A 27,185-nucleotide genomic window follows, 5' to 3' on the forward strand; every position below is an offset into this window, starting at 1 on the left:
GACCGCTGGGCCTGATCTGCAGGTTGGTTGCAGGTCTGCTCACCCTGCGGGCACGGGTGGCGGTTCCGCTCCGCCCCCACTCCAATTGGGGTCACGTGACCACCACACCAGCAGGGCCTGATCCAGGCGCGGGCGGCGGCTCTGCCCTGCCCCTCCTACCACACCCGTGTACCACTGGGTCGTGGGTCTGCCCACCTTGTGGGCGCGGGTGGCGGCTCCGCTCCGCTCCGCCCCCTCTCCAATTGGGGTCACGCGGTCACCACGCTGGCGAGCTGCTGGGCCTGCTCCGGGCGCTGGCGGCGGCCCGGCTCCTCCCCTCTGGCTCGACGACAAATCGAGGAGACTCGGGTGTCTGTGCCTCACCCCCCCTACCAGGAGACCAACTGTTTCTGTCGCCGCTAGTATTGATGAAGTTCTCTCCTCCGCCGCTTTCTGATGACATCAGATCTCTGCCATGTTGGTATCCTATGCGAATGGCAGCATTTCGTTCCCCTTGCCGGGCAACCAAAGCAACAGGTGAGTCCTGACTGGCCCTCAGCAGGACCTGGACCGAGAAGCAGTTTCCCAGAATTAATATTGTCAAAATGATCATACTACCAAAATCACTATACAGAATTAATACAATTTCAATCAAACTTCCAATGACATTCCTCATAGAAATAGAAAAAGCAGTCATTAAATTCATCTGAAAAAAATAAGAGATCCAGAATAACTAAAGCAATCCTTAGCAAGAAGAGTGAAGCACATGGCATCACTATACCAGACATTAAACTATATACTACCTTGCTTCTGACACTTCTCAGAAGATGTATTACGATTGCAATAGTAACAAAAATGGCATGGAATTGGCACCAAAATAGACTTGTAAACCAATGGTATAGAATAGAGGACACAGAGAAAAACTCACACAAATACAGTTATCTCATATTAGACAAGGGCGCCAAAAACATACATTGGAGAAAAGATAGCCTCTTCAACAAATGGTGCTGTGAAAACTGGAAATCCATACACAACAAAATGAAATTAAGCCTATATCTCTCATCATGCATAAAACTCAACTCAAAGTGGATCAAGGACCTAGAAATTACACTAAAGACCCTGCTCCTACTAGAACAAAAAGTAGGCCCAAATATTCATCACATTGGATTAGGCCCTGACTTCCTTAATAAGACTCCTATAGCACTAGAATTAAAATAAAGAATCATTAAATGGGATGGAATCAAACTAAAAAGCTTCTTCGCAGCAAATGAAACAATCATTGAAGTGAATAGAGACCCTACAGAATGGGAGCAAATTTTTACCACACACACATCAGATAGAGCACTAATCTCTAGGATATATAAAGAACTCAAAAACCTTAACACCAAAAAACAAATAACGCAATCAATAAATGGGCCAAAGAACTGAACAGACACTTCTCAGAAGACGATATACAATCAAATCAACAACCACATCAATGTTTATAGCAGCACAATTCACAAAGCTAAATTGTGGAACCAACCTAGATGCCCTTCAGTAGATTAATGGATAAAGAAAATGTGGGATATATACGCAACAGAATATTACTCAGCATTAAAAGAGAATAAAATCAGGCTTTTGCAGGTAAATGGATGGAGCTGGAGAATATAATGCTAAGTGAAGTTAGCCAATCCTCAAGAAAAAAAGCTGAACGTTTTCTCTGATATAAGCATGCTGATCCATAATGAGTATGGGGGTGGGGTGGGGGGAACATGTGAGGAATGGAAGAACTTTAGATAGGGCAAAGGGGAGAAAAAGGAAGGGAGGGGGTTCAGGGATAGGAAAGATGGTGGAATGAGACAGATATCACTATCCTGGGTACATGTATGAAAACACAAATGGTGTGACTCTACTTTGTATACAACCAGAGACATGAAAAATTGTCCTCTATGTGTGTAATATGAATTGAATTGCATTCTGTTGTCATATACAACAAATTAGAATAAATAAAATAAAAAGAATCTGTTTTTAAAATGGGTAATAAACCTGAGTGAATATTTCTCAAAAGACAACAAATAAATGGGCACCGGTATATGAAAGAATGCTGAGCATCAATAATCACCAAGTAAATGCAAATCAAAACCACAATGAGATATCACCTCACCCCAGTAAAATAAGTTATTTTCAAAAAGACTAAAGATAACAAGTGCTGGTGGAGATATAAAGAAAAGGAAAGCTTCCTACCCCACTGGTAAAAGTATAAATGAGTATAGCTATCATGAAAAACTGTATGGAGATTTCTCAAAAATTAAAATTAGAACTACCATATGAGGCAGCAATCAGACTCTTGGGTACATATTCACTGGAAATGATGTCCATGTGTCAGAGATATCTACATATATTCATTGCAGTACTATTCACAATTCCTAAGATATAGAACCAGTATAAGTGTCCATCAAATGATAAATGGATAAAGAAAAGTGGTATATATAAAGAATGAAATACTATTCGGCCATTAATATTATTCATCCATTTTTATAACATTAGTGGAAAGTAGAGATCATTATGTTAAATGAAATAAGAGAAAGACAAATACTGTATGATCTCTCTCAGATGTTGAATCTAAAATAGTTCGTCTCAGAAGTTAAGAGTAAAATGGGGATTACCAAAGAGCAGGGACAGTGGGGCAGGTCAAAGGATAGGGGAAAGGTTGATAAATGGGTCCTAAGTTATAGTTAGATCAGAACAAGAACTTTTCACTATAAAGGCATGATAAATTGTTTGAGAAAGACAGGAATAATTAATATGTTTTAAACATTACCCAGTGTATATATGTACTGAAGCATCATATGTTTCCCAACAACATGTGCAATTTTTATATTTTTATATACCACTATAAAATAAAATTAATTATTAAAACCAAGCTGTAATTGAAAAAATTTGCAAAGACACAAAGAAGGTCTACTTAGGGTTTCATAAACTATTGAAATATTGATTATCAGAATCATGTATATTTTATTAATCAATATTTAAATATAAAGGAATCCCAACTGTTTACTATGAGTCTCTACAGGCTTTCTAGGTGAATATTGTCATCAAAACCCCTGGTTTAGATGGAATATTTTGCAAATTACTTTAAATACATAGAAGTATCAATGTGATTTAATAGTTAATATTTTCTTCCTAAATCATGCTGGCTGAGTATATTTTATGAATTTTTTAAAATATTTATTTTTTAGTTGTAGTTGGACACAATACCTTTATTTTATTTATTTATTTTTATGTGGTACCGAGGATGGAATGGAGGGCCTTGCATGTGCTAAGAGAGTTCTCTACCGTTGAGCCACAATCCCAGCTCCTTTTATGAAAATTTAGTGATGTTGATGTATAGAGTTATCATGAAACAGGAATAATCCTATTCAAAGCATAGTTCAAAATTGAAATATGGTGAAATAGTAAAAAAGTTTAGTTTGAATAAATCAAGATCAATTCTAAGTAAATGGTAAAGAATGGCTCTTTTATTGATTTTGTAATCTTGTTTATTAGAATACGATGGACAGCTTAAAAGTTGTGCATTAGCAGTCATTGCAACACAATATTTGTATGATCATATATTTCATTCAATTTAAAAATTGTGATCAGGTGTTTGAGGAAGAAAATGATTTCATGAACATCTGTATGTTAAGTTTTAGTTTCTTAAAATATGCTGAAATGGATGTATAACTATGTGTATTCCTCTTTTCAATTTTACACTTATCTTATGTGTACTGCTGATATCCCTAGTATCGAGTCAGAGACAGATTTTCATCCTGTTGTCCAGTCAATGATGTGCACAATTCCTTTTGACATTGATGAAAGGTGAATACACACATCCAGCCCACTTCAGTGAAAATTGACCCATAATTTTGTTTTATCCTGAAGAAAAATACAGTAATAAAGTTTAAAGATAGAAAAAAATGTTTAACTCTTCAGGTGAACCATTAGTTAACAACAATTCACAAACATTACACTTTGTCTTAGGACAGTGAGCTCAAGCTTTGTTTTTAGGTATTCATTAATTCAAAATATTATGGCTCTCTAAATGATAGCAAAATATCTAAAATTGAAATTTAACATTTCAATGAGATCAAAAGCTAAAGGTCAAAAGGAAAGCATGTTTTTACATCATTCTATCTCTATTGTCCCTTAAGATTTTTCATGTGAAATAAATGTATATATTTCCTGTAAATATTTAGTAGTTGAAAATAAATACTTATTTCCCACAAGATGACTATGCAACTAAAGGTGTGGATCTTGCATAGTCTACTGATTATATATATAAATTAATCAGTATTTTCAAGAATATACCAGAATCCTAAATATTGTAGGAAAATGACAGAATGCTGATTCAGATCAATTGCTCCAATCCCAAGTTTCTTATATCTACTAGTAAAAGAAACATGATATGATGAGTTAAGATTATCCACCAAAACATTTTTGTTTTCTCTAGTAATCTTTAAGGATCTATTACTACTCATTAATTTAACTATACCATTTAATTTCAGTCTGTTAATATCATCAGGCTATAGAATTTCTAGAATGATAACCTTTACTGTAAAGACTCCAGAATGCAATAAATGCTTTATCACTTTTGTCTTTGAAGGGTATCTAAGTTCTAGTATAACAGAATCAGCAAGAAAATCGGTTTTGTTTCCATAATTTATAACTTTATATCATTGTTTTGACTTTCATCTTATTTTAAACTATCTTCTTTCAATGATGGCCTTTATTCTTCCTACTGACATAAAGACATCAGTGATGAGTTGCTGTTAAATACTATTTCCATCATAGCACAGCGAATTAATATTCTCATAAAACTCTGAGTTATAAGTTATAACCCAAAATAATTTACATAGAATTTGGATTATGCTTCTTTTAAATAAAAAGAGAGTATTTCAAATAAATATTTGTTGATTGCCTCCTATGTGCCTATCACTGTGGTAGGTAAAGGGTAATTAAAAACAAATAAAATACAATCTGCTATAAAGTGCTTTGTATTCTTAAAGATATTGACATAAAATAGTCATCTTTGAAGAAAGTAGGGTATAAATGAACTTTAAAAGTCACATGCAAAGATAGATATGAATCGCAATATCACAGGTAAGTCAGAGAAACTAATTTCCCCTAGTAGTAAAAGAGAACTTTATTAAAAAAAAAAATCAAACCTTTGTTCCAGTTTACATCAGGAAATGCATCCTTTTATATAATTTTGTGAGCTAAACTGAAAAGGAAAACAGACAAAGGGATGCATTCTAGAAATATTCAGATTCCTAAATAAATGGAAGGAAGAATAGGTGCCAGACCTTGGAGCCAAGAACAAGTGAAGGCAGGTTAGTGCCAACTGTGAGATGACAACTTATTCATAATCATAACTGTAGAATAAAGGCAATGTGGCAGAATGGAGGTGAAGTGGAAGAGAACACAAAATGATGCTTTTCTACATTAGGCCATATGACGATGAAGAAACTTGCTCTCAATAAATGGCCATCTGATTCACAGGAGTTAAGGTCAATTATGGTTGATTCTAATAAATTTAAATTCTTATACTGGAATCTCTCATGATATGAAGGTATGGATCTCTTTTGAGGGAAAAGCTTCTGAAATAAATATGTTCTTTTTCTGTTTTATCCTTTTATTCCTTTGGAGTTACTAAATCTTCAACATAGCAAAGCCTCCTCTTCTAATTATAGAACCTGCCACAAGAGACAACTAAATTTCCAAATACTTAGAATTCCCTATTAATTTCCCTTTGCTCATAACCTAAATAATCATGCTGATATTTAGATTTCTGACTTAATTTGAGTCTCATATTTTTCTGCCTTTGCAATATTTCCTGTTCTCTTGTGCTTTGACATTTCCCAACTTGCCATCAATCCATCCAATCTTTTAGGTCCAGTTTTCTTCTAAGACAGTATGTAAACTTAGTGTCTATTTCTATATGTTGTATCTCATTGTAGATATTTTTTTTAAAAACGTGAAGTTGACAACATTGTCTCAGTAAGTTAGAATTATAATGGAATGTCAAAAACAAGATATCAAAAATACTTAACATAATTGAGATTAGAGAAAAATAATTAAAATTTTTATGTAATCCAGAATTCAAGTAATTAAAACTACAACATTCTTTAGTGTTTCTCATGAAAATTCAACAATGAATGAAAAGTAGATATTCATTTTTCTATTATTTTACCATTTGATAAAACTGAAATTATCTAAAATAAAGAAAACAACACGTCAGTATTAATTATAGTACTCCCATAACTTTCATTTGAACTTATTAATAGTATTTTTGTAAGTTCCATCTCTCTTTTTGAATACAAATATAATTTTTGTGACATCTATGGAGTCATAATAAATCAGGTTTCAAGCTAGATTACATATAAGTAAGTATCTACAAACTCATTAAAAAATAAAACTAAGTTAAAATTCTTTTATGGTTTATCTGGAAGAGAAGAATACAATTAGTAGGATCATGTTTTTCAAAAATCAGTTTAGTTACTTCTTCAGATCTCAAGAAATAATGTAAAATATATACACAATGGTAGTAGTAAGAATAAGAGACAATTGTGAAGTAATATTAACATTTGACCTTATTATCAACACAAAATAAATCAAATTTTAGTCTCCAATACACTCTTAAAAGAAGAGAAAATCTATAAGGTAAAAAATTTGTAATATTAACCACTGAGCCACATTCCCAGCCCTTTTTATATTTTGTAACAGAAAGAAAATCATTGAATAAGAGAAATAAAATTTGGACAGTAGAGGCATCCACATCTAGGATTGGTAAAATGCAATTGTGCGCTAAAATCTCATAAAATGCTGTGTAAAACATGTTTTTAAAATCTGTTGAAAATCAGGGAACAATATCAAGGCAGGATTTTTCAGGTTAAAATTTATTAGAAGGCAAAGTCCCAGAGAAGTAAGTTATCAGATGCTTTTGTTCTAAAAAAATTTGCAGATCAGAAAGAAACATTTTAAAAACTGGACTATAGCACTGGTGACTCAAAATCTCAGGAGTCAAAAATCAAAGCCCACAATCACCCAGAGAGCACCCTTCACTCATTCAACTGGAAATTCCAAGAGTGAAACAATACATGTAACACAGAGTAAAAACAACCATAACATCAAGTGTAAAATGAAAAGTCTATAATAAACTTCAAGCTTTGAAAATTTTTTGTGGTTCAATATTGGCGGGTGATCCCTAATTCCTAGCAGCAGGAAATTAAAATATTATTTGGAGGAAAGTATCTTCATTTTAGAGTCTAGGATTTCCACACATATTTAAAATATAGGGAAGAGTACACAAGAACCAAACTAGTGAAATTAATAGACATAAGAATTTTGCCTTCCCTCTATGGTTCATTGATTTAGAGAATTTACTTTTGGAGCTACTATTGAAATATAGGAATTTTGGTAGAGAACAAAAGCCAGGAAGTAAAAGATCAAGGTTTTCAGGATTATAAACTATGCCTAGACAAGATCTTTATAGTTATTTAATCATAGAACCCAGGTAGATCAAATAAATTTGGAGACTACCAGGTTTTTTAAGAAAATGTATTACCAAATAAAGTCCATTCCAAAAATAGCTGTGTTTCCTGGTTTATTTTGTTTGTTTGTTGTTATTGTTGTTGTTTTGGTACCAAGGATTGAACCCAGGGGTGCTTAACCACTGAGCCACATCCCCAGTCCTTTTTATATTTTATTTTGAGACAGGGTCTCCCTAAGTTGCTTAGCACCTCTCTAAGTTGCTGAGACTGGCTTCAAATTCACTGTCCTTGTGCCTCAGACTCCCAAGCCATTAGGTGTTTCCTATATTTTTCTAAAGCAATCCAGAAGTCCCAAAATCTCTTAAGGCTATGAAACTGTGCAACACCCAAGAACAAATTTGCTAATGTCTAATTCTAATGTGGAGATAAATAATAATAGGTAAAATGTTTCAAATGGAACATGTAGGAGATGGTCCAAATGTTACAATGATTCTATTTTAAAAGAAAGAAGTGTTCATCATTCCTATTGGATAGATTTGGTAATTATTATGGAAGAGTGGTAGTTATTCCCACTATCTTCCTTTTCAAAGGAGAGTTTTTATTGTGGTTATCCAGTTTCTATGTCATCTTATATGCTGGGTATATAGAAGGTGGACACTTTATACTTTAACTTGTAGATTGCTAGACCATAAGGTATTACATCTCACTTTAGTGAGTAAGACTGGATAATCTATTAGTATACCAATTCAAATTTAATTTTGGCTACATGTAGTGACATATTCAAGTGTTATGGTTTAGACAGGAGGTATCCCCCAAAAGTTCATGTGTATGATAATGAAAGAAGGTTTAGAGGTAAAATGATTACTTCATGAGAACTTTAACCTAATCAGTGGATTAATCCACTGATATGGATTAACTGGGAGTGTAATTAGGCAGGTAGGTTATGGCTGAAGGAAGTAGGGCACTGGAAATATGCCTTTGAGGTTTATATTTTGTTGCTGATGAACAGAGCTCTCCTTCTGCTTCATTTTTATCATGTTTAAGCTGCTTTCCTCTAACACACCCTGATGTTCTGCCTCACCTCTGGCCCAGAGAAGGGAGTTGGCCATATGTGAAATGAGACCTCTGAAACCATGAGACTTAAATAAACTTTTCCCCTTCTATATTGTTATTGTCAAGTCTCTTGGTCACACACACACACACAAAAAGTAAAAAAATAAAAAAATAACCAACTGAGTAAAACACCAAGATGGAAGTCCATTTCTATTTCACATGAACATCCAATTGTAAGAAGTCTAGGACTAGTAGGACAATCTCACAATCATCTTTAATCAGGGTATTTCCAGCTGTTCACCACCCTAAGTGTGGCTTTCATTCTATTATAGTCTAAAAGTTCTGGCCATGGCATGCCAGCAACAGGATGGAGGAAGGCAAAAGAAGAGAGAAAAGGCTTTACCAATTGTCTTTTAGGAAAACTTCCCCAAGTCTGCAAAACAATACGTTCATTGATGACATGATATGGTATGCAATAATAAAGGCTGCTGTGATGTCTATATCATAAAATCTAGAAACTTGTGAAATGTCACATTTTATGTTAATTTTTTTTGGGGGGGGCCAGGGTGGTTTCAGAAGGTACCATTAATTAGTGACTGAAACACAAACATATTTTCTTACATATATGGAAGTTAGGTTTAACATTAAAATTCTGGCTAATAGAACTTTGGTGAAGGTTGTTACTGGCTTATAGATGGCAACCTTATTATTGTGTACACATAGAGCAGGATAGTGGGGATTCCCTATTGTCAGTTTTTGTAAGAATGCTAATGTCATCAGATCAGAACCCCATTCTTATGACCTAATTTAATCTTTATTACTCCTTTTTTTTTTTTTAAGCAGCAAAGAGGTGATTCTTGCAAGCTAGCTCAGTCCTCGTGCACACAGCAACTGGTGACGCTGAGAGGCCCCAAGCCCAGGGTTTGCAGCAATTTTATATACTCTTTGGGGAAGGCAGGGACTTCACATACATCATAGCATCTCTTAGCAAATCATCACACACCATGCGAAAATAATAAAACAACTCTAAAACATGATTAGCAAATGCACTGGCAGGAACACGTTGGGTAAGTGTGATTGGCTAGTACAAGAGGGGGATTCTTTTGAACAGATTGGTTTAAGCCACAAGGGGAGTATGTGCTGAACTACATGGTTTCCCAACATGTTGTCAACCACCATGAACTACTGGGAGGGTGATCTGGCATCCAAGGTATTTTCCCTATCTCATGCTGATTGGTGGTTGCTAGGTGGTTGCTATGGGTCCCCACCTACCCTGACTGAGTCAGGGATGCTTAGTGCCGAAGATTTCTCCTCTCCTATTATTTGTAGATAAACAACTAAGCAGGGTGGGTATGTGCCTAGGAGTGCTCTGTGTGTCTTTCCAAGGACAAGGGTCATGCCCCCTTCCTTGGAAAGGCTTTGCTCTGAGGTAGAGACTGGTTTCTCATTCCCCCCTTTGTCTGAAAACTTGGGAACCAATCATGGTTCCCTCAGCTGGGGGTCTATTTGGGCTCTACATCCTGGTAGAGTAAACAGTAACCCTTAGGGGACAGTCTTCAACTTCCCAGATTCACTCAAAATTGGCCTCCAAGATCCAACCTGACTTGATTTACCTACTACACTGTCTATCTATTTCTGGCTTCATTCCTCCTCTAATTTTAGGAACTCCTTATTGCTGTAAGGAGAAGGAGCGATGGCTCATTCTGGCTGCTTCAGAGCTGAGAGGGGGCATTGAATGTGAGGGGGCTCGACAAGGACAACATAGGGGATGACGTCAAGGATGACTTGGCGGATATGAGTTCCCTTTTAGAAGTCAGTTCAGTTTGAAGTCTGGTTGGGGAGGAACAGGTTGTAAAGTCATCTGGGGATGAGTGCTTCTATGAGAGAAACAAAAACCATGAGTACTAAATAAATGTTGCAGCAGCTGGAACATGTCACTGTATAATAAACGTTTCCTCACCAGGATTTAACATCCCCAGTTATCAGGACTGTAAACATAACATTTAACTTTTAGTGTTACAGATGTCCTTTCCCATAGGATACATTTGTGTCCAAAAGTTGGTTTTTGTCAAGATTACTAGGATCTCAAACAGGGGATATAATGTATAACTCTGCCAAAGTTCAAGGTAGCTATTACACGAACTAAATATGTTTTTACTCTTATTAATTTTATTTTGTAGTTTTCTTATAAATGGTCTAAAGATTGTCTGTTAATGTTTTGCAGAAGTACTGCTTTAAGAATACACAACCTGGGTTAATTGAAGATAATGAGTTATCACCTACAGGATAGAGAGATAGACATTAAAGCCCAGTACTCTTAATATAAGGCTGTTGAAATTTATTTGCTGGATGTTTAAGATTAAGAATTAAAATTAAAGTTAAATTAAAAGGACCAAGAAAACCAATATTTGGCTCTTGCCCTCTGAGTCAGTCTGAATCCAGGAAACAGGGGACTTCTCTAAAGAGCTTTGCAACTCTGGGCCACATAACCTCCCCATCAGGGAGATTAATGAGACCATTGGAGAACAGAAAGCCAATCAGTGCATTTGCTATGAAGAGGAGGGTCATCGGAGAAGGGAGACATCCCTGATGCTTCCAAGGGAAGCCACACGGTCAAGCAAGACCTGGACCCATCCTAGTGCAAATGGCACTAGCCGAACTGAGAAGCTTCTTCAAAGTTCCCCCAGGATTCCCATGGAAACTCAGCTAACTATTAACAATAGATAGAAATGAAAGTCAGTTTGACTGCTTCATCTTAGCAAAGACAGTTAAAACCAAAACACAGTTATTTCTGGGCATTTTAAATAATAATAATAGTTAAATGTAACTTAAGGTATACACCTTGTGTTAGCCCACAAGAATAAGTAAGACTGGAGGCTATAAAAGAGATTCTTAGGAAGGAATGCCTGATAAATATCAAAAGAAACTATCAAGAGGAACTGCCAGGGTAATTTTAGTTTAAGGCCTACAGATATTCCTAACCTACACAGGTAGGCTTGGTGTTTGCTAGTATGATTATGCAGCCCTAAGTAACAGAATTAAAGGTTTCTCTATTATACACAGAGGTCATACTAGTAAAAGGATTTTGCAAGATCAGATGACATAAAATTATTAAACTGTATCTTAATTACTTATTTAGATAACTGATCTCCAAATATATCTACACTGGAAGTTGGGGCTTAATATATGAAATGCATGGGAATACAAATATTCAAGCCCTAGCACCTTGTATGGCACAAAGAACTTTGAGAGTGTGATTAATGACCTAGGAAGTTTTTAAATGAAATATATGAAATATAAATTAAAATCTCTCCCTAAAACACCTGTGGTCCTTGAGATGGGTTAATTATTGGGATGGGTCAAATCTAATAACAGAAGTCCTTATAAAAGGGAAAGAGGTCATTTAAAAAGAAGTAGAAAATGGGATAATAGAAATGAAAAGTAGAGTGATATGAAGTAGGGATCATAAGACACAGAAGGCAGGCAACTTCCAGAAGCTAAATAGGCAAGAAAACAGAGTTCTCTCCTGGAGCCTCTGGAAGGACAGCCTTCTCAACATCTTGATTCAATAGCAGAAAGAGTGAAGAACTCTGACAACATGATGATGAATAGTTGCTATACTGGTAAGCATTATTTATCTCCTTTTATAAAAGAGAGAAAAACAATCTGTTTTGTGTAAATCAATACCAATCAGGGTAATAATTCCCAGTCCTAATCAATGCACTCCCATTTCTTTTGTATTTCTAACAGAACTATTCATTTTTATTTTCAGTTATTTTTAGAAACATATCCATGACATGTATAACAGAGTTCTGTCTTTAAAATATAACATTGGTACAATTATTTAAAGGTGTATGTGTTGTGAAGTATTTTAATTAAGAGAAATAGAAGATACTTGTTAAATGCATGATGGCCATATGCATTTCATGAGCAACTGACACCAAACACAGGTCTCCTAGCCAATGAAAAAGGACTCTTCTTTGTGTAGACAGCATATTCAACATTGAATATTTTTGTACAGTAAAATGTAGCCATGTATAAATACACCAGAGTTACATGAGGCACAGCAAATAAAAAATATACAAGTACATTTAGGTCATTATCTTTAACTGATATATTTGTACAAACTATACCTAATTTAATTGTTGCTTTATCATTATAGAGTTATGAGTTACATTTAAAAAGATAGTAGCTAGTGGAGTAGAGGTTTAGTAGAAGTTCTCAAATTTTTTGGTCACCAGACTCCTCTATTCTCTCAAAAGTTGAAAGGCTACAAAACATTGTGTGTTTTATTATTTCAATATGAATCATATTGGAAATTTAAAATATAAAATGTTTTAAATATTTATTAATTTATTTTAAATAACAATAATAAATGCATTCGATATTCACATAAATTGCATCTTTATGAAATAACAACATTTCAAAAACAATGAGAAGAGTGGTGGGATTATTCTACATTTTTCAGAATCTATTTAGTGTCTAGCTTAATAAATGACAGATATTTTCATATCTGTATATGTGCTCAATCTCTTATATATATATCATGTAGTCTCTAGAAAAACTTCATGATATGCTCATGAGAAAATGAGAATGGCAACTATCAAGAATACAAGTAATAATAAATGTTAGTGAGGATGTAGGGGAAAAGATTCACTCATACATTGCTGATGGGACTACCAATTGTTGCAACCACTCTGGAAAGCAGTATGGATATTACTTAGAGAACTTGGAATGAAACCACCATTTGAGCCAGTTATCCCACTCCTTGGCCAGTTATCCCACTCCACCCAAAGGACTTAAAATCAGCATACTACAGTGCCTCAACCACATCAATATTTATAGTAGCTCCATTCACAATAGCTCTCTAAGGAACCAGCCTAAGTTCCCTTCAACAGATGAATGGATAAAGAAAATGTGGTACATACACACAATGAAATATTACTTAGCCATAAAGAATAAAACTATGACATTTATTTGTAAACGGATGGTACCGGAGATTTTCAGTACCAAAATGCTAAGTGAAATGAGCCCATTTCAAAAAACCCAAGGCCACATGTTCTCTGTGATACATGGATGCTAACATATAATAAGTGTGGGGGAGGGAAGAATAGAAGTTTATTGTATTAGACAAAGGGGAATGAAGACAAGGAAGGTAGGATGGGAATAGGAAAGACAGTAGAATGAATCAGACTTAATTTTCCTTTGTTTCTGTATGGATACACAAGCAGTGAAACTTCACATCATGTACAACCACCAGAATGGGATCCTAATTAGTGTAAGTTATATTCCATGTATGTAAAATATGTCAAAATATACTCTACTGTCATGTACCTCTAAAAAGAACCAACTTTTTTAAAAAGAAAGTATGATTTTGGAAAAGGAAGAGAAAAATATTCACTTTCTAATGCATACTTTGAAAATAGAGCAGAATCAACTGAAAATAATTTTATTCATAAGTTACCAATTAGAAAAGCTGATATACTTTTTCATTAAAAAACTAGCCTGAAATTTTAATTCAAAATATTTTAAATTCTCAACAAAGATCAAAATCATTTGTAGTAATACTATATATACAGACACTATGTCAATCATACTAGACATCATAGTGAAATCCAAAGAATAAATCAGTGAATGGAAGTACATATATATTGTTATTCTTATTTAGATGATCCAATTTGTCATTATTATTACATGAAGTTTTTAAACATAATGCCACTAAAATTCAAATATTTATTATACTAATTGAATTTAAATTTTATTTGAAGGTATAGAGTACAAGAGTAGCCAATAATAATGAAGTGACTAGCCTTATCAAAAATTAACATCATAAAACTAGAATATTAAAATGATGCTGTTTTTAACTAAATATAAGAATATCTTAAGTGATAAAGGTATTATTTAAAATACATGGAAGAACAAGTGATGTTGGCATAATGTAATTACTGTATACAAAAATATACAGTTTTATCCTTAGCACAATCCAAAATTAAAATAACTTTCAAATAGAATAAGGATTTAAAATTAAAAATAAAAACAGAAAAGTGTTAGAATAAAAGACTTCATCTTTTACTAATCCTAAGGTTGGGAAGGACTTTTAAAATCATTATATAAAATAAAGAAACCAACATACTCAGTGACTTGATCTTATTAAAATTAAAATTTTCTGAATAGCAAAAGACACCTACGATGAAGACAAATTTAGCTGAAATTATCCTTTCCAAATTAAGTGGAATAAAACCCTACATAGCAACTCCACATTAATAGACCAATGAAAAAAAGTTTATAAATGAATGAAGAAACAGACAAAGACTAATCACAAAGGAAGAAATAAAAATGAGCAATACAAAAAAATTACCTTCACTAGTGTTAAGTATGCTATGAGTTTAATCTTCATGCTCCTGGTAAAAATCATTTGGTTTGTTAGTTTAGTCATTTCCAAAGGAAGTATATAATCAAATATATTTAAGTTTTAGAAATACTTATTTAAATCTTAGAACTATTTAAAAATTGAACTGTGAAAAAAGAGGAAAAAGAAAATGACCCCTGAGATTTTAAATGGACAATTAATTGTTGGGTAATAGTGGAAGTAAACAATATAGTAATAGGAAAGGGTTTATTAGAAAAAGAGCCTATAACAAATTTAGTTCATTTCTATTGATGGATAAGGGGAATAAAAATGAGAAATATCTGGAAATATATAATAAGTGTATGGTTTCAGAAGTATAGAATGAAGACCATCAGAATGCCAGAAAATCTGTCTTTAAATAAGAAAGAGTGAGTTTAGGGTATGAAGTCTGGAAAATGAGGTAAATAAGAATAAAAATGTATTTATGTGAGCCATTTGTTTACTTGATATAAAATTAGCCATCCCCTTCCAGTTAGTTGCACCAAAAAAGAGAAAAACATTGAGTACTGACGGGAACTAAGTTAAAGAGGATCAGGTAGGTTTCTACCCTCTCCATGCTGAATTCAGGCAAGAATATTGTTACAGTTCATGGACACAGTGCCTTTACACACAGAACAAATGATTACTTTCAAGTTGTATGCTTATCAAAGGTCTAGGACTACTCTGCCAGTGTTTCCTAACACGTTCCAGAAGACCAAGGAATGCAGATATGTAAGTGTTCTGTGTGAAACATAGCTCAAAATCAGTTATGAAATATCAATAATATTTTCAAGGAGAGAACACTCCTGTGTATAAAGCATGCAAAAAAATCAAGTAGCATGCTCTGAAATAATGAGCTTCTATTATACAGGGAGGGGCATAAGAAACTTAATATGAACTTTACAATTTCACAGAGTATACTATCAACTGGAGTAAAGTAATACCATTGCCACTGAGTACCAGTGTGAAAAAGGGTTTTAGTGAAATATATTTGCCTTTTGAACTTGTGTTATTAATGAAAGGATAACTTTTAAGAGATTTAAGGATTTATGAACATTCCTGTGCTATACATCTAAAATACAAGTTCTTATTTATTTGAAATTAAAGTATTGGTATTCTGGACATTTTGCAGTCACTTTTTATGATGGTAATGTAATGGAAATATTTGTAATCTCCCTCTACTCAGGAATAAGTCCATGTATGAAGGACTTTATCACAAACACACTAGAAATTTAAAAATTAGCTGGGTGTGGTGGCCCATGCCTATAATACCCATGGTTCAGGAGGCTGACGCAGGAGGATCACAAGTTCTAAGCCAGCCTCAGCAATTTAGTGAGGCCTAAGCAACTTATCAAGATCCTGTCTCAAAATAAAAAATAAAAAGGGTTGTTAATATGGCTCATTGGTTAAGTACCCTGGGTTCAATCCCCGGTACCAAAAAAAAAAAAAAAAAAGGAAAGTATAAAAAAATTTACTCTAGTTAATTCCTCTATAATGTTGAGTCTTCATTTCTACCATTACCTAAAGTCCAAATCAAAACGAAGTCCTAAAGAGAGACAAGCACAAACTTTGGTGTCAAAGACTTGTAGTCAAAAGCAAGCTATATCACTTAACTGTGACTTTTTAAAAGTCAATTGACATTGCTGAGCTTTAGTTTCTTTATTCATAAGATTAGATAAAAATATATCACATTGTTGTGGATAATAAACTGCACACCACATGCACAAGACCTTTTAGCACAGTTCCTTGTACATAGTAGGCATTCAACTAATGTAAGTAAATTTCTAACTATTTCCATTTAACCTCAAAGCAAGTTGTGATTTATTATAAAACATTAAATGAATATACTATACTTTAATAACCTAAACATTTCTTTTTTGCTTTCATCTGAGTTTTATGTCACTATTATTATTTCAATAATTAAATAGATTAATATATTAAAGCACATATTATTAAATAATGATGATGTTATTAATGTAGTATATTATAATGTAGTAATTAATTATATGAATTTTCTCATAGTATAAATAATAATATTAACAATATAATGGAAGATATTTAAGATTCAAGAAATTTTTACTAATGCTTCATAATTTAGGACTCTACTATCATAAGGAAAAATATCTCAAAATAATAAACTAACTATACTTACATGTTTCCAATGGGTAAATTCTTCTTTTATATTAGTTTCATCCTTGAAAATGATATCCTTTGGAAACCCGTCCTCAGATCCTTTGGTTATGTAAACCCATTTTGCCTCATAGTCTCTAAAAATTTTTTCTCGGTGTCTTTTACACAAGAAGAAAGGACTTATTATAAAGGAAGAAAAAAAATCCATTAGGTTTTTGCCAGAAAAAAGGTAAAAATTACTCAAATTTACTACATCTTAGATAGTATGCTGATAAATTCAATGAAATATTTGTTTTTCCTTAATACTATATCATTCTATGTAGGGACTGAGGATGTGTTTGTCAATATTCATCAAGGGATGAATGTGTATGAGAAATTTCTGCTACTATGAATGTACAAATGATTTTGTACTTATATAAGTCTATGATTTTTAAAATATAATGGCAGGAAGAACACAACTAAACTATCAATAGGAATATAAGACACTAAGTGTGAAGTTGGATTTTTCTTCTCCAGTAAAGAAGTGCTGTAAGTACTTACTACATCACAAAAATTATATTTGTACTACATTATACATACTAGTACTCTTGATCAGTACTAGCCAACACAATGTAATTCTAAATTTACTGCTGTACAGCCTAAAAAACAATAAAAATAAATAAGTGAGGTTAATTTTGATACTATACTTTACCACAATGTGTCCAAAATATTACCCAATGAATAAAATTTACAAACTAAAACCATACTTAATGGTAAAAACTGAATGTTTTACCCTCTAAGATCAGAAACAAAGGAGGGATATTCCCTCTCATCACAATGAATATTTCACTAGAACTAGTGCCTAGTCAAGTAAGGCAACAAAAAGAAACACACAGAATGACTCATCTTTGAATACAGGTGCAAAATTTTTGAATATTAGAAAAAAGAATCCATGAAAGTAAGCAAAGTATAAGAACACTGTGCTCATGCATTTCATAACTCATTGTATCAACAAATTGATGGAGAAAAAAATGTAAGGTTATATAAATAGATGCAGAAAAAGCATTAGACAAAATTTTTTTCAGGAATCTTTATTTAACAGTTTTTGTAAGAAAGGATCAACTTAAACCACACCCATACCATAGAAACAGCTTACCAAATATCAATAACATCCACTCAATGTGACAAAACAGCAAAGTTATGTAAATTCAAATGATGAACCAGGTAAATTTATTGTTACCATTATTCCTTTTTAAAATTAATTTACCATTATTCCTTAATAGCAGAAGTACAACAAAAATTATCTAAGAGAAGCAAGTCCTACTTCTCATATGTCTTAAGTGGGCACCATTTCTTTATTCAAACTACTTTCATTGGTGACCCAGAAAATAGGGTAAGATGTATTAAGAGAATAAAATTTTTAATGATTTAAACAAAACAGAAGTTTACTTCTCTCATGAACTGTATAGGTTTATGGGGTAGCCCGGTCTCATGAACTCATTCAATCTCATAAACTCATTCAAGGACACTGTCATTGGTATTCCAGCTCAATACAAAGGGAACACATAAAAACAAGTGAAACATAATAACCATTTAAGCAAGTAAAGCAGAAATTGTACTCTTTACCCCTGCTCACTTGCAAATGTAACAAAAATGTAATCAGATAAACACATGTAACACTAGAGAAACTTTTAAGATAATATCTACAGTTCATTCAACTGACAAAAGGAAAGAAAATAATGGATTTTCAAGCAAAAAATAGTATCCTGCAAATGTCCTATAAGTACTGGGTACTAACTGATTGTACCACTGGAGCTCCAGTATCCTGCAAGTGTCCAAAATGTACTTTGTAAAGAAAACTAATAAGTAGAGACAGATCATGAAGAAATAAAACATTAAATATATATTAAGTGAATTACTTTTTACATAGGCTAATCTGAGATAATATTGCTAAGAAGAGACAATAGCATCTCAGGGAAACATTCTATCTAGAGCAAACATCTAGTGCAAAAGTCCGGGAAGGAGTATCCTTGGTGAGGCAAGACTGCACATGCATGTTTGAAGAACAGAAGGAAAGTCACTGAGATGGGAAATCATTGCAGAACTTTAAATAGAAAAGTGGCTTTGAAAAAGATCACAATGGGAAAAGGAGTTCTGGAATGGAGATATAAATAATTCTGTGGAAACTGTCCTTGATGAAACAACCATAACCAGTGCAAATTGTTATTTTTTTTTAATTTAAAGATGTCTGGAAATTCTCCAAAGAAAGTGCTGCAAAAGGAATAAATATTTATTCAAGAAAATCTATTCCCATTAACTTAATATTTTCATTTTCTTGATATTTTCAAAAAATATATCGAGTCTCATAACAATGAGAATCTGTACCATTTAAACCACAACTTGCTCTCTATTCTTCCCTTCTTTCTTTTCATCCCAGTTCAGCATAACAGAAGTTCTACTGTGAATAGGTACATGCTGGAACACAGAATCCCTCTTCCCTCAGGAAGCTCAAGTATCTCACCTAAAAGAGAAAGGCACCACATTTATCACATCTTTGCCCTAGTTCAATATTTCAGAGGTATTATCCCAGGCAAGAATGGCTGATGTCTGGAACTTTCTTTCCCCACTTCAGTTCCCACTCAGGACAAAAGCTCTAACCTAGGTGCAATACCTACAGAACACAGAAACTGGAAATCCATATGCAACAAAATGAAATTGAATCCCTATCTCTCACCATGCACAAAAGTTAACTCAAAATGGATCAAGGATCTAGGGATTAAACCAGAGACTCTGCATCTAATAAAAGAAAAAGTAGGCCCTAATCTCCATCACATGGGGCTAGGCACCAACTTCCTTAATAAGATACCTATAGCACAAGAATTAAAATCAAGAATCAACACATGGGATGGATTCAAACTAAAAAGTTTTTTCTCAGCAAAAGAAATAATATGTGAGGTGAATAGGGAGCCTATATCCTGGGAATAAATTTTTACCCCTCACACATCAGATAGAGCTCTAATCTCTAGGGTATATAAAGAGCTCAACAAGATAAGCACCACAAAAACAAATAATCCAATCAATAAATGGGCCAAGGACCTGAGCAGACACTTCTCATAAGAGGATATAGAATCAATCAACAAATATACAAAAAAATGCTCATCATCTCTAGCAATCAGAGAAATGCAAATTAAAACTACTCTAAGATATCATCTCACTCCACTAAGAGTGGCAGCCATTATGAAGACAAACAAAAACAAGTGCTGGTGAGGATGTGGGGAAAAAGGTACACTCATACACTGCTGGTGGGACTGCAAATTGGTGCAGCCAATTTGAAAGCAGTATGGAAATTCCTTGGAAAACTGGGAATGGAACCACCATTTGACCCACCTATTCCTCTTCTCCGAATATACCCAAAGGACCTAAAAACAGCATATTACAGGGACACAGCCACATTAATGTTTAAAGCAGCACAATTCACAATAGCTAAACTGTGGAGCCAACTTAGATGTCCTTCAATGGATGAATGGACAAAAAAAATGTGGCATATATACACAATGGAATATTACTCAGCAATAAAAAAGAATAAGATCATGGCATTTGCAGGGAAATGGATGGCATTAGAGAAAATTATGCTAAGTGAACTTAGCCAATCCCAAAAAAACAAATGCTGAATGTCTTCTCTGATATAAGGGGTGGTGACTCAAAATGGAGTTGGGAGGGAGAGCAAGGGAGGAAGATTACCTCTAGATAGGGAATAGGGGTGGGAGGGAAAGGGAGGGAGAAGGGGAATAGCATGTACGGTGAAAGGAGACCCTCATCATTATACAAAATACATGTATGAAGATGTGAATTTGGTGTCAACATACCTTATATATAATCAGAGCTATGATAAATTATTGTATAATGGTGTATTAATAATTGTAATGCAAATAAATAAATAAATACATTTAAAAGAAAAAAAAAGAATTCAGAAACTTTGATTGCTCTTACCACAACTCACTTGTGGGGTGGAGAGTCATGTGGAATTGTCACAGTTCAGCACTTTGCTTATGAAAGAAAGGTGTCACTGAGAGAACTATGCCACTGACCCTCCCCCTGCTCTACACAAGTGGCACAAGGGTTCTACTCAGGAATAAATACAGCATATCTGGAGCCACTCTGACCTTACAAAGAGAACTGATTTTATGGAACAGAGTATCAGGGGAAGTTCAAGCCTAAGAGCAATATTAAAACAATGAAATTGTGCAATTAAGAGGAGGCTGGTGGCTCTATTAGAAGAGAAAGGAAACAGTTGACTAGTTTGAAGTTTACCAAAAAGAATCAGGGAAAGAGATAGCTAAGAAGAGCACTTCCAGGGTCAGAACAAACTGCAAAGACTGGCTTCAAAGTTACTTAGTAATGGGGCCCAATTTAGAATGTACCAAACTATAGAGCAATTTATGTCCCACAACAATGTCAGAAACAATTGTGCAATAGAGTGGCAATTAGTGGAGGCTTACTCTGGGTATGGTAACAGAGGAGTACAGAGAATTTAACAGAGAAATCAGGGGAAAAAAAAAAAAAGACAAAGAAGGCCCTGCTAATCCCTGGAGTAAATGCACATGGCCAAACATGAACCCTCTAGTGAGCACTCTCAGAAGCTGCACAGTTCCGGAAATATACATTTCACTAAAATAAATGAGCCAAATCATTAAATTAATAAATAAATGAGCAACAAAAATCCTGGGTGGAGGTGCAGTATACTGGTTTGTTTAATTTATAATCTAAAATGTTCAGTTTTCAACCAAAAGTTATGAGACAGGCAAAGAAACAAAAAATGTAAATATAGACAAGACTAGGCAACCAAAACTGCCTATGAAAGAATCCAGATGACAAACTTAACAAAGACTGCAAAGCAGATATTATGTTTTAAGAAAATGAAACTTTAAGTTGTGGTGACAAAGCCTTTTTCGAATACAGACTATCATTAAAAACAAATATTAAAATAAGAGTCAAACAGAAATTCTACAACTGAAAACAAAAACAAAAACAAATGAAAATCCTAACTAAAGTAGTTCAATTGTAGATATAAATTGGAAGAAGAAAGTATTGGAAAACTTGAAAAGGCTGATGGAGATTATGAAATTTGAAAGAACGAAAAAAACCATTAAGACATATGAACCAACCCACAAACAGTTGTTGGACACTCTTAAGTTCACCAACAAGAGCAATGGGAATACAGAGGACAGAAATGATGGAAAAAGGTAGAGAAAATATAAGAAGAAATAATGATAAAATTTATGAAACTTGATGAAAAAATATTTATGTGCATATCCAAGAAACCAATGAACTCAGAATTTTTTTAAAGTCACATTCAACACATCATAATAAATCTATTGGGCTGGGGATGTGGCTCAAGCGGTAGCGCACTCGCCTGGCATGCGTGCGGCCCGGGTTCAATCCTCAGCACCACATACAAAGATGTTGTGTCTGCTGAAAACTAAAAAAAAATAAATATTAAAAAAATTCTCTCTCTCTCTCTCTTAAAAAAAGAAACATATTTCTTAAAAAAATAAAAAATAAAAATAAATAAATAAAACTATTGAAATATGAAGAGAAACAAAAAACATTGAAAACAGCAAAGGAAAAATTACTAGTCATATACATAGGAGTTGCCATGAGATTACTGACTTTTGATAAGGCACAAAGAGTCCAGGAGACAATAATATGACATAGTGAAAGGGCTGCATGGAAAAAAATCAAAGCCCAAACCAACAAGAACAACCTCAACCAGAATCTTCAATCTGGTAAAACTCTTTAAAAACTGAACACAAAATAAAAGTTTTTCCAAATCAATAAATACTGAGAAATTCAGTTCTATCAGAGAAGCCTTATAAGAAATGTTAAAGGACGTTCTTTTAAAAGCTGAAAGAAATCACATTGGACATTAATTTGAATTGATGTGAAAATACTTGGTAAACATAATTATATAATTTCTAAATACTATAAATTCATATTTACTTTCTTCTATTAATTTAAAAAATTTATATACTTGTATCTCTAATATCATATAAATATATTTGACAGTAACAGTATGAGAGACAGGTGATGGCAAAGCTAACTCAAATTTATAGAAATAAATGAAAAAAAACCTAGAATGATAAATAGGATCATTAACATAACAAATTCTATGAGTATATATATTTTATTTTCGGTCTTCAAATGGACATAAAATTTTATAAAGTGATAGTCATAATAATGAACTATTGAGTTTAAAACATATATAAATGTAATATATAACATTAACATATTAATGTTATAATATTAGTAGTACAAAACAGGGCAAAGAAATAATGCAAGTCTGAAAAAGGAAATGTCACAACAGACACTACAGAAATAGAAGGCTTTTCTTGGTTGGTAGACTTGTGATGGCGTCTTCTATTTCGCCACTTGAAATTGATCTGTTTAAATTGTGTATATCATCCTGATTCAATTTGGGTAAATTATATGACTCTAGAAATTTGATGGTGCCTTTGATATTTTCTATTTTATGTAGTACAAGTCTGTATTTCTGTAGGTCTGTTGGGACATTTCCTTTTTCATCACGTATTTAGTGATTTGAGTTTTCTCTCTCCTTCTCTTCGTTAGCATAGCTAAGGGTCTGTCAATTTTATTTATTTTTTCAAAGAACCAGCTTTTTGTCCTGTCAATTTTTTACTTGTTTATTTAATTTCAATTTTCTTTTTAAAAGACAAAGATTTGCATAATAATTTATTTTTATAATGGCTGATAGAAAGTAAAGCCAAACCATAAAAATAGGTCCAAACCATTCCCCAGTCTGTAAATGTTAAAATTTAATTTTACTTTTAGTGAAATTATTTATTCACTTGCTTTTCTATTCATTGTTCCAACATTCTTTCATTCAAATAACATTGTATTAGACTCTGGGGATATGTTGATTAAAAATCTAAGGTTAGTGGTCTTAACATTGGATGAACTTCTCATGGAAGTTTTTTTTTTCTTTTATTAATATGAATTATTTTAAAAAATAAAGTTTTAAAGAAATAAATTATTTTATATCAAAATATTTTCTTTTTTAAATATATTTATTTTTTAGTTGTAGTTAGACACATGCCTTTATTTATTTCTTTTTATGTGGTGCTGAGGATTGAATCCAGGGCCTCACACATGCTAGGCATGCGCTCTACCACTGAACCATGACCCCAGCCCTCAAATATTTTCTTTATATTTTCATCTCATTTTATTGAGGCTGCTCAAGCAATATTATAAATTGGCTTTTTAATATACTACTGGCCAAAGAATCTGAGTTTTCTGGTTGCCTTGACAATTAAAATTCTATTTATAAAATTGTACATAGCTCATGAATTTGAAAAAAATGGATAGTTGTACAAGTTTGTTCTGTCTTTGACAAATATAGAAACAAATGAAAAATATCTTTTAATATTCTTTCTGAACAACGTAAGTCAGCCTAGAGATCACAAGACCAAATAAATGAGAGTGAGAAAAGGGAGTCTTGGATCTTCCATGGAATTATTTAGATTGCTTCTAATATTCCAAGAATATAGGCTATAAAAGAAAAAAAAATGTAAAAGCTATGGCACATATCAGAGATTAACTTGGGGATAATAAACTCAATGAATTTGTAAACTTTTATTTGAATGCACATGTACAGGTTATATAAAAATAATATCTATAGATTTTATTATTTTTATTCTAATTTGTTATATGTGACAGCAGAATGCATTACAATTCATAATATGCAAACAGAACACACTTTTTAATATCTCTGATTGTACACAAATAAGAGTCACACCATTTGTGTCTTCATACATGTACTTAGGGTAATTATGTCCATCTCATTCCACCATCTTTCCTACCCCATGCCCCCTTTCTTTCACTCCTCTCCTTTACTCTAGAGTTGCTCTAATCTTCCCATGCTCCTCCCAACCCCATTATGAATTAGCATCCTTAAATCAGAGAAAACATTCATCATTTGGTTTTTGGGATTGGATAACTTCACTTAGCATTATATTCTCCAACTCCATCCATTTTCCCACAAATGCCATGAGTTTGTTCTCTTTTAATGCTGAATAGTATTCCATTGTTTATATGCAATATACAAACCCTTAGCCATGCTAATGAAGAGAAGAAGAGAGAATACTCAAATTACTAACACATATGACAAAAAAATGAAATATCACAACAATCACTACAGAAATACAGAAGATAATTAGAAATTATTTTTGAAAACTTGTACTCCAATAAAATAAAAAATATCAAAGGCATTGACAAATTTCTATAGTCATATGAATTGCCCAAATTGTATCAGGATAATATATATACAATTTAAAGAGATAAATTTCAAGTGATGAAATAGAAGATGTCATCAGAAGCCTAAGAAAATCCCAGGACTGGAAGGATATACAGCTGACCTTTAAAGAAAAAGTAATACCAATATTCCTCAAATTATTTCATGAAATAGAAAAAAAGGGAGAACTTCTAAACTCTAGGACAGTATCACTCTTATTCCAAAACCAGGCAAAGACACATCAAAAAAAGAAAACTTCAGACCAATATCTCTAATGAATATAAGTGCAAAACTACTTAATAAAATCTGGCAAATCAAATACAAAAACATACAGTGGTTCAGAAGTAGAGCGCTCACCTATCAAGTACCAGGCCCTGGGTTCAATCCTCAGCACCACATAAAAATAAACAAAATAGGGCTAGGGTTTTGGCTCAGCAATAGAGTGCTCGCCTAGCACATGAGAGGCCCTGGGTTTGAACATCAGCACCACATAAAAAAATAAATAAATAAAATAAAGGCATTATATCCAACCATAACTAAAAAACTACATATCAAAAAGTTAGTACACCACGATCAGGTGGGATTCATCCCAGGGATGCAGGCTTGGTTCAACATACAGAAATCAATAAATGTAATTCATCACATCTGGACTTAAAGAATCATATGATCATGTCACTAAATGCAGAAAAATCTTTTGACAAAATATAGCACCCCTTCATGTTCAAAACACTATAAAAAACAGGGGATAACAGGAACATAACTCAACATTGTAAAAACTATCTATGCTAAGCCCCAGCCAACGTCATTCTAAATGGAGACAAATTGAAAGCATTCCCTCTAAAACCTGGAACAGGACAGGGATGTCCTCTTTCACCACTTCTATTTAATATACTTCTTCAAACACTAGCCAGAGCAATTAAACAGACAAAAAAAGAAATTAATGGGATATGGACAGGAAAAGAAGAACACAGATTACTACTATTTGCCAATGACATGATTCTATACCTAGAAGACCCAAAAAATTTCACCAGAAAACTTCTAGAGCTAGTAAAAAAATTAAGCAAAGTAGCATAATATAAAATCAAGAGAGAAGGAAGATGGTGGCGAGGGGAGTGCATTGCCCCCGTGTGCTGCTTCACTGTGTGGGAGTATGACAAGTCAGGACGGCTAAAGGATATCTTGTTAGGAATTTCCAGCAATAGTGGGGTGCTCCGGAACCTGGAGGAAGGATTTCCATCGCACGAGGATCGGCTACAGGGACTCAAACGCGAGAGGTTTGTCGCACGGAGGGTAACACTGCTTATTCAGCAAATCGCCCCGCGGCTAGAGTCTGCAGCGCGTGCTGGGATAGAGACGCAGGGTTACAGCGCTGCAGTTTCTGCCAGCCGCGCAAGCACCGTACTCAGGGCTGAATTCTGGGTTTGAGACGGGGGAAGGAAGCGGTCCATCTCGGTTCTCCACACCGGTCAGACCACAGAGGAGGCCAGCAGCCACCATGTTGGTAAACTGACGTCACCTTCCCTGTTTTCGACTGACCGCAGCTCATTCAGCCATAGATCAGGGAATTTCAGGCTGCAATTCGCCTGCAGCTTGCAGACAGATTGCTAGGATTCAGCGCCTGGGTGCTTCTTAGAACCTGAGCTTATTGGAGCGAACACCGAGCGCGGGGCGGCCGAGTTCCGGCTCCCGGAACCGTCCCGGAACCGCCCTGGCACAGGGCCGCGGAGCCTGCGGAGGCTGCTTCTTGGATACTGCTCCTATCAGAGCATACAACAAGCACTAAGAAGCCGAATTCCGGCTCCCGGAACTGAGCCCGCGGGGACTGCTTCTTGGAGCTTAC

General features: G+C 34.0%; 1 protein-coding gene across 1 annotated transcript in view; it reads right to left on the reverse strand.

The window, feature by feature from the left end:
- Nucleotides 1–27,185, reverse strand: part of Lrriq3 (leucine rich repeats and IQ motif containing 3) — a 177,490-nt gene that overhangs the window by 75,927 nt on the left and 74,378 nt on the right. Inside the window, exon 5 of the mRNA XM_015490411.2 lies at nt 17,081–17,237. Within this exon, the coding sequence (XP_015345897.1) occupies nt 17,081–17,237 (157 nt within the window). The remainder of the gene's footprint in view (nt 1–17,080; nt 17,238–27,185) is intronic.

Source organism: Marmota marmota, unplaced genomic scaffold (assembly GCF_001458135.2).
Source record: "Marmota marmota marmota unplaced genomic scaffold, marMar, whole genome shotgun sequence".
In the NCBI taxonomy this organism is placed as follows: Eukaryota; Metazoa; Chordata; class Mammalia; order Rodentia; family Sciuridae; genus Marmota; species Marmota marmota.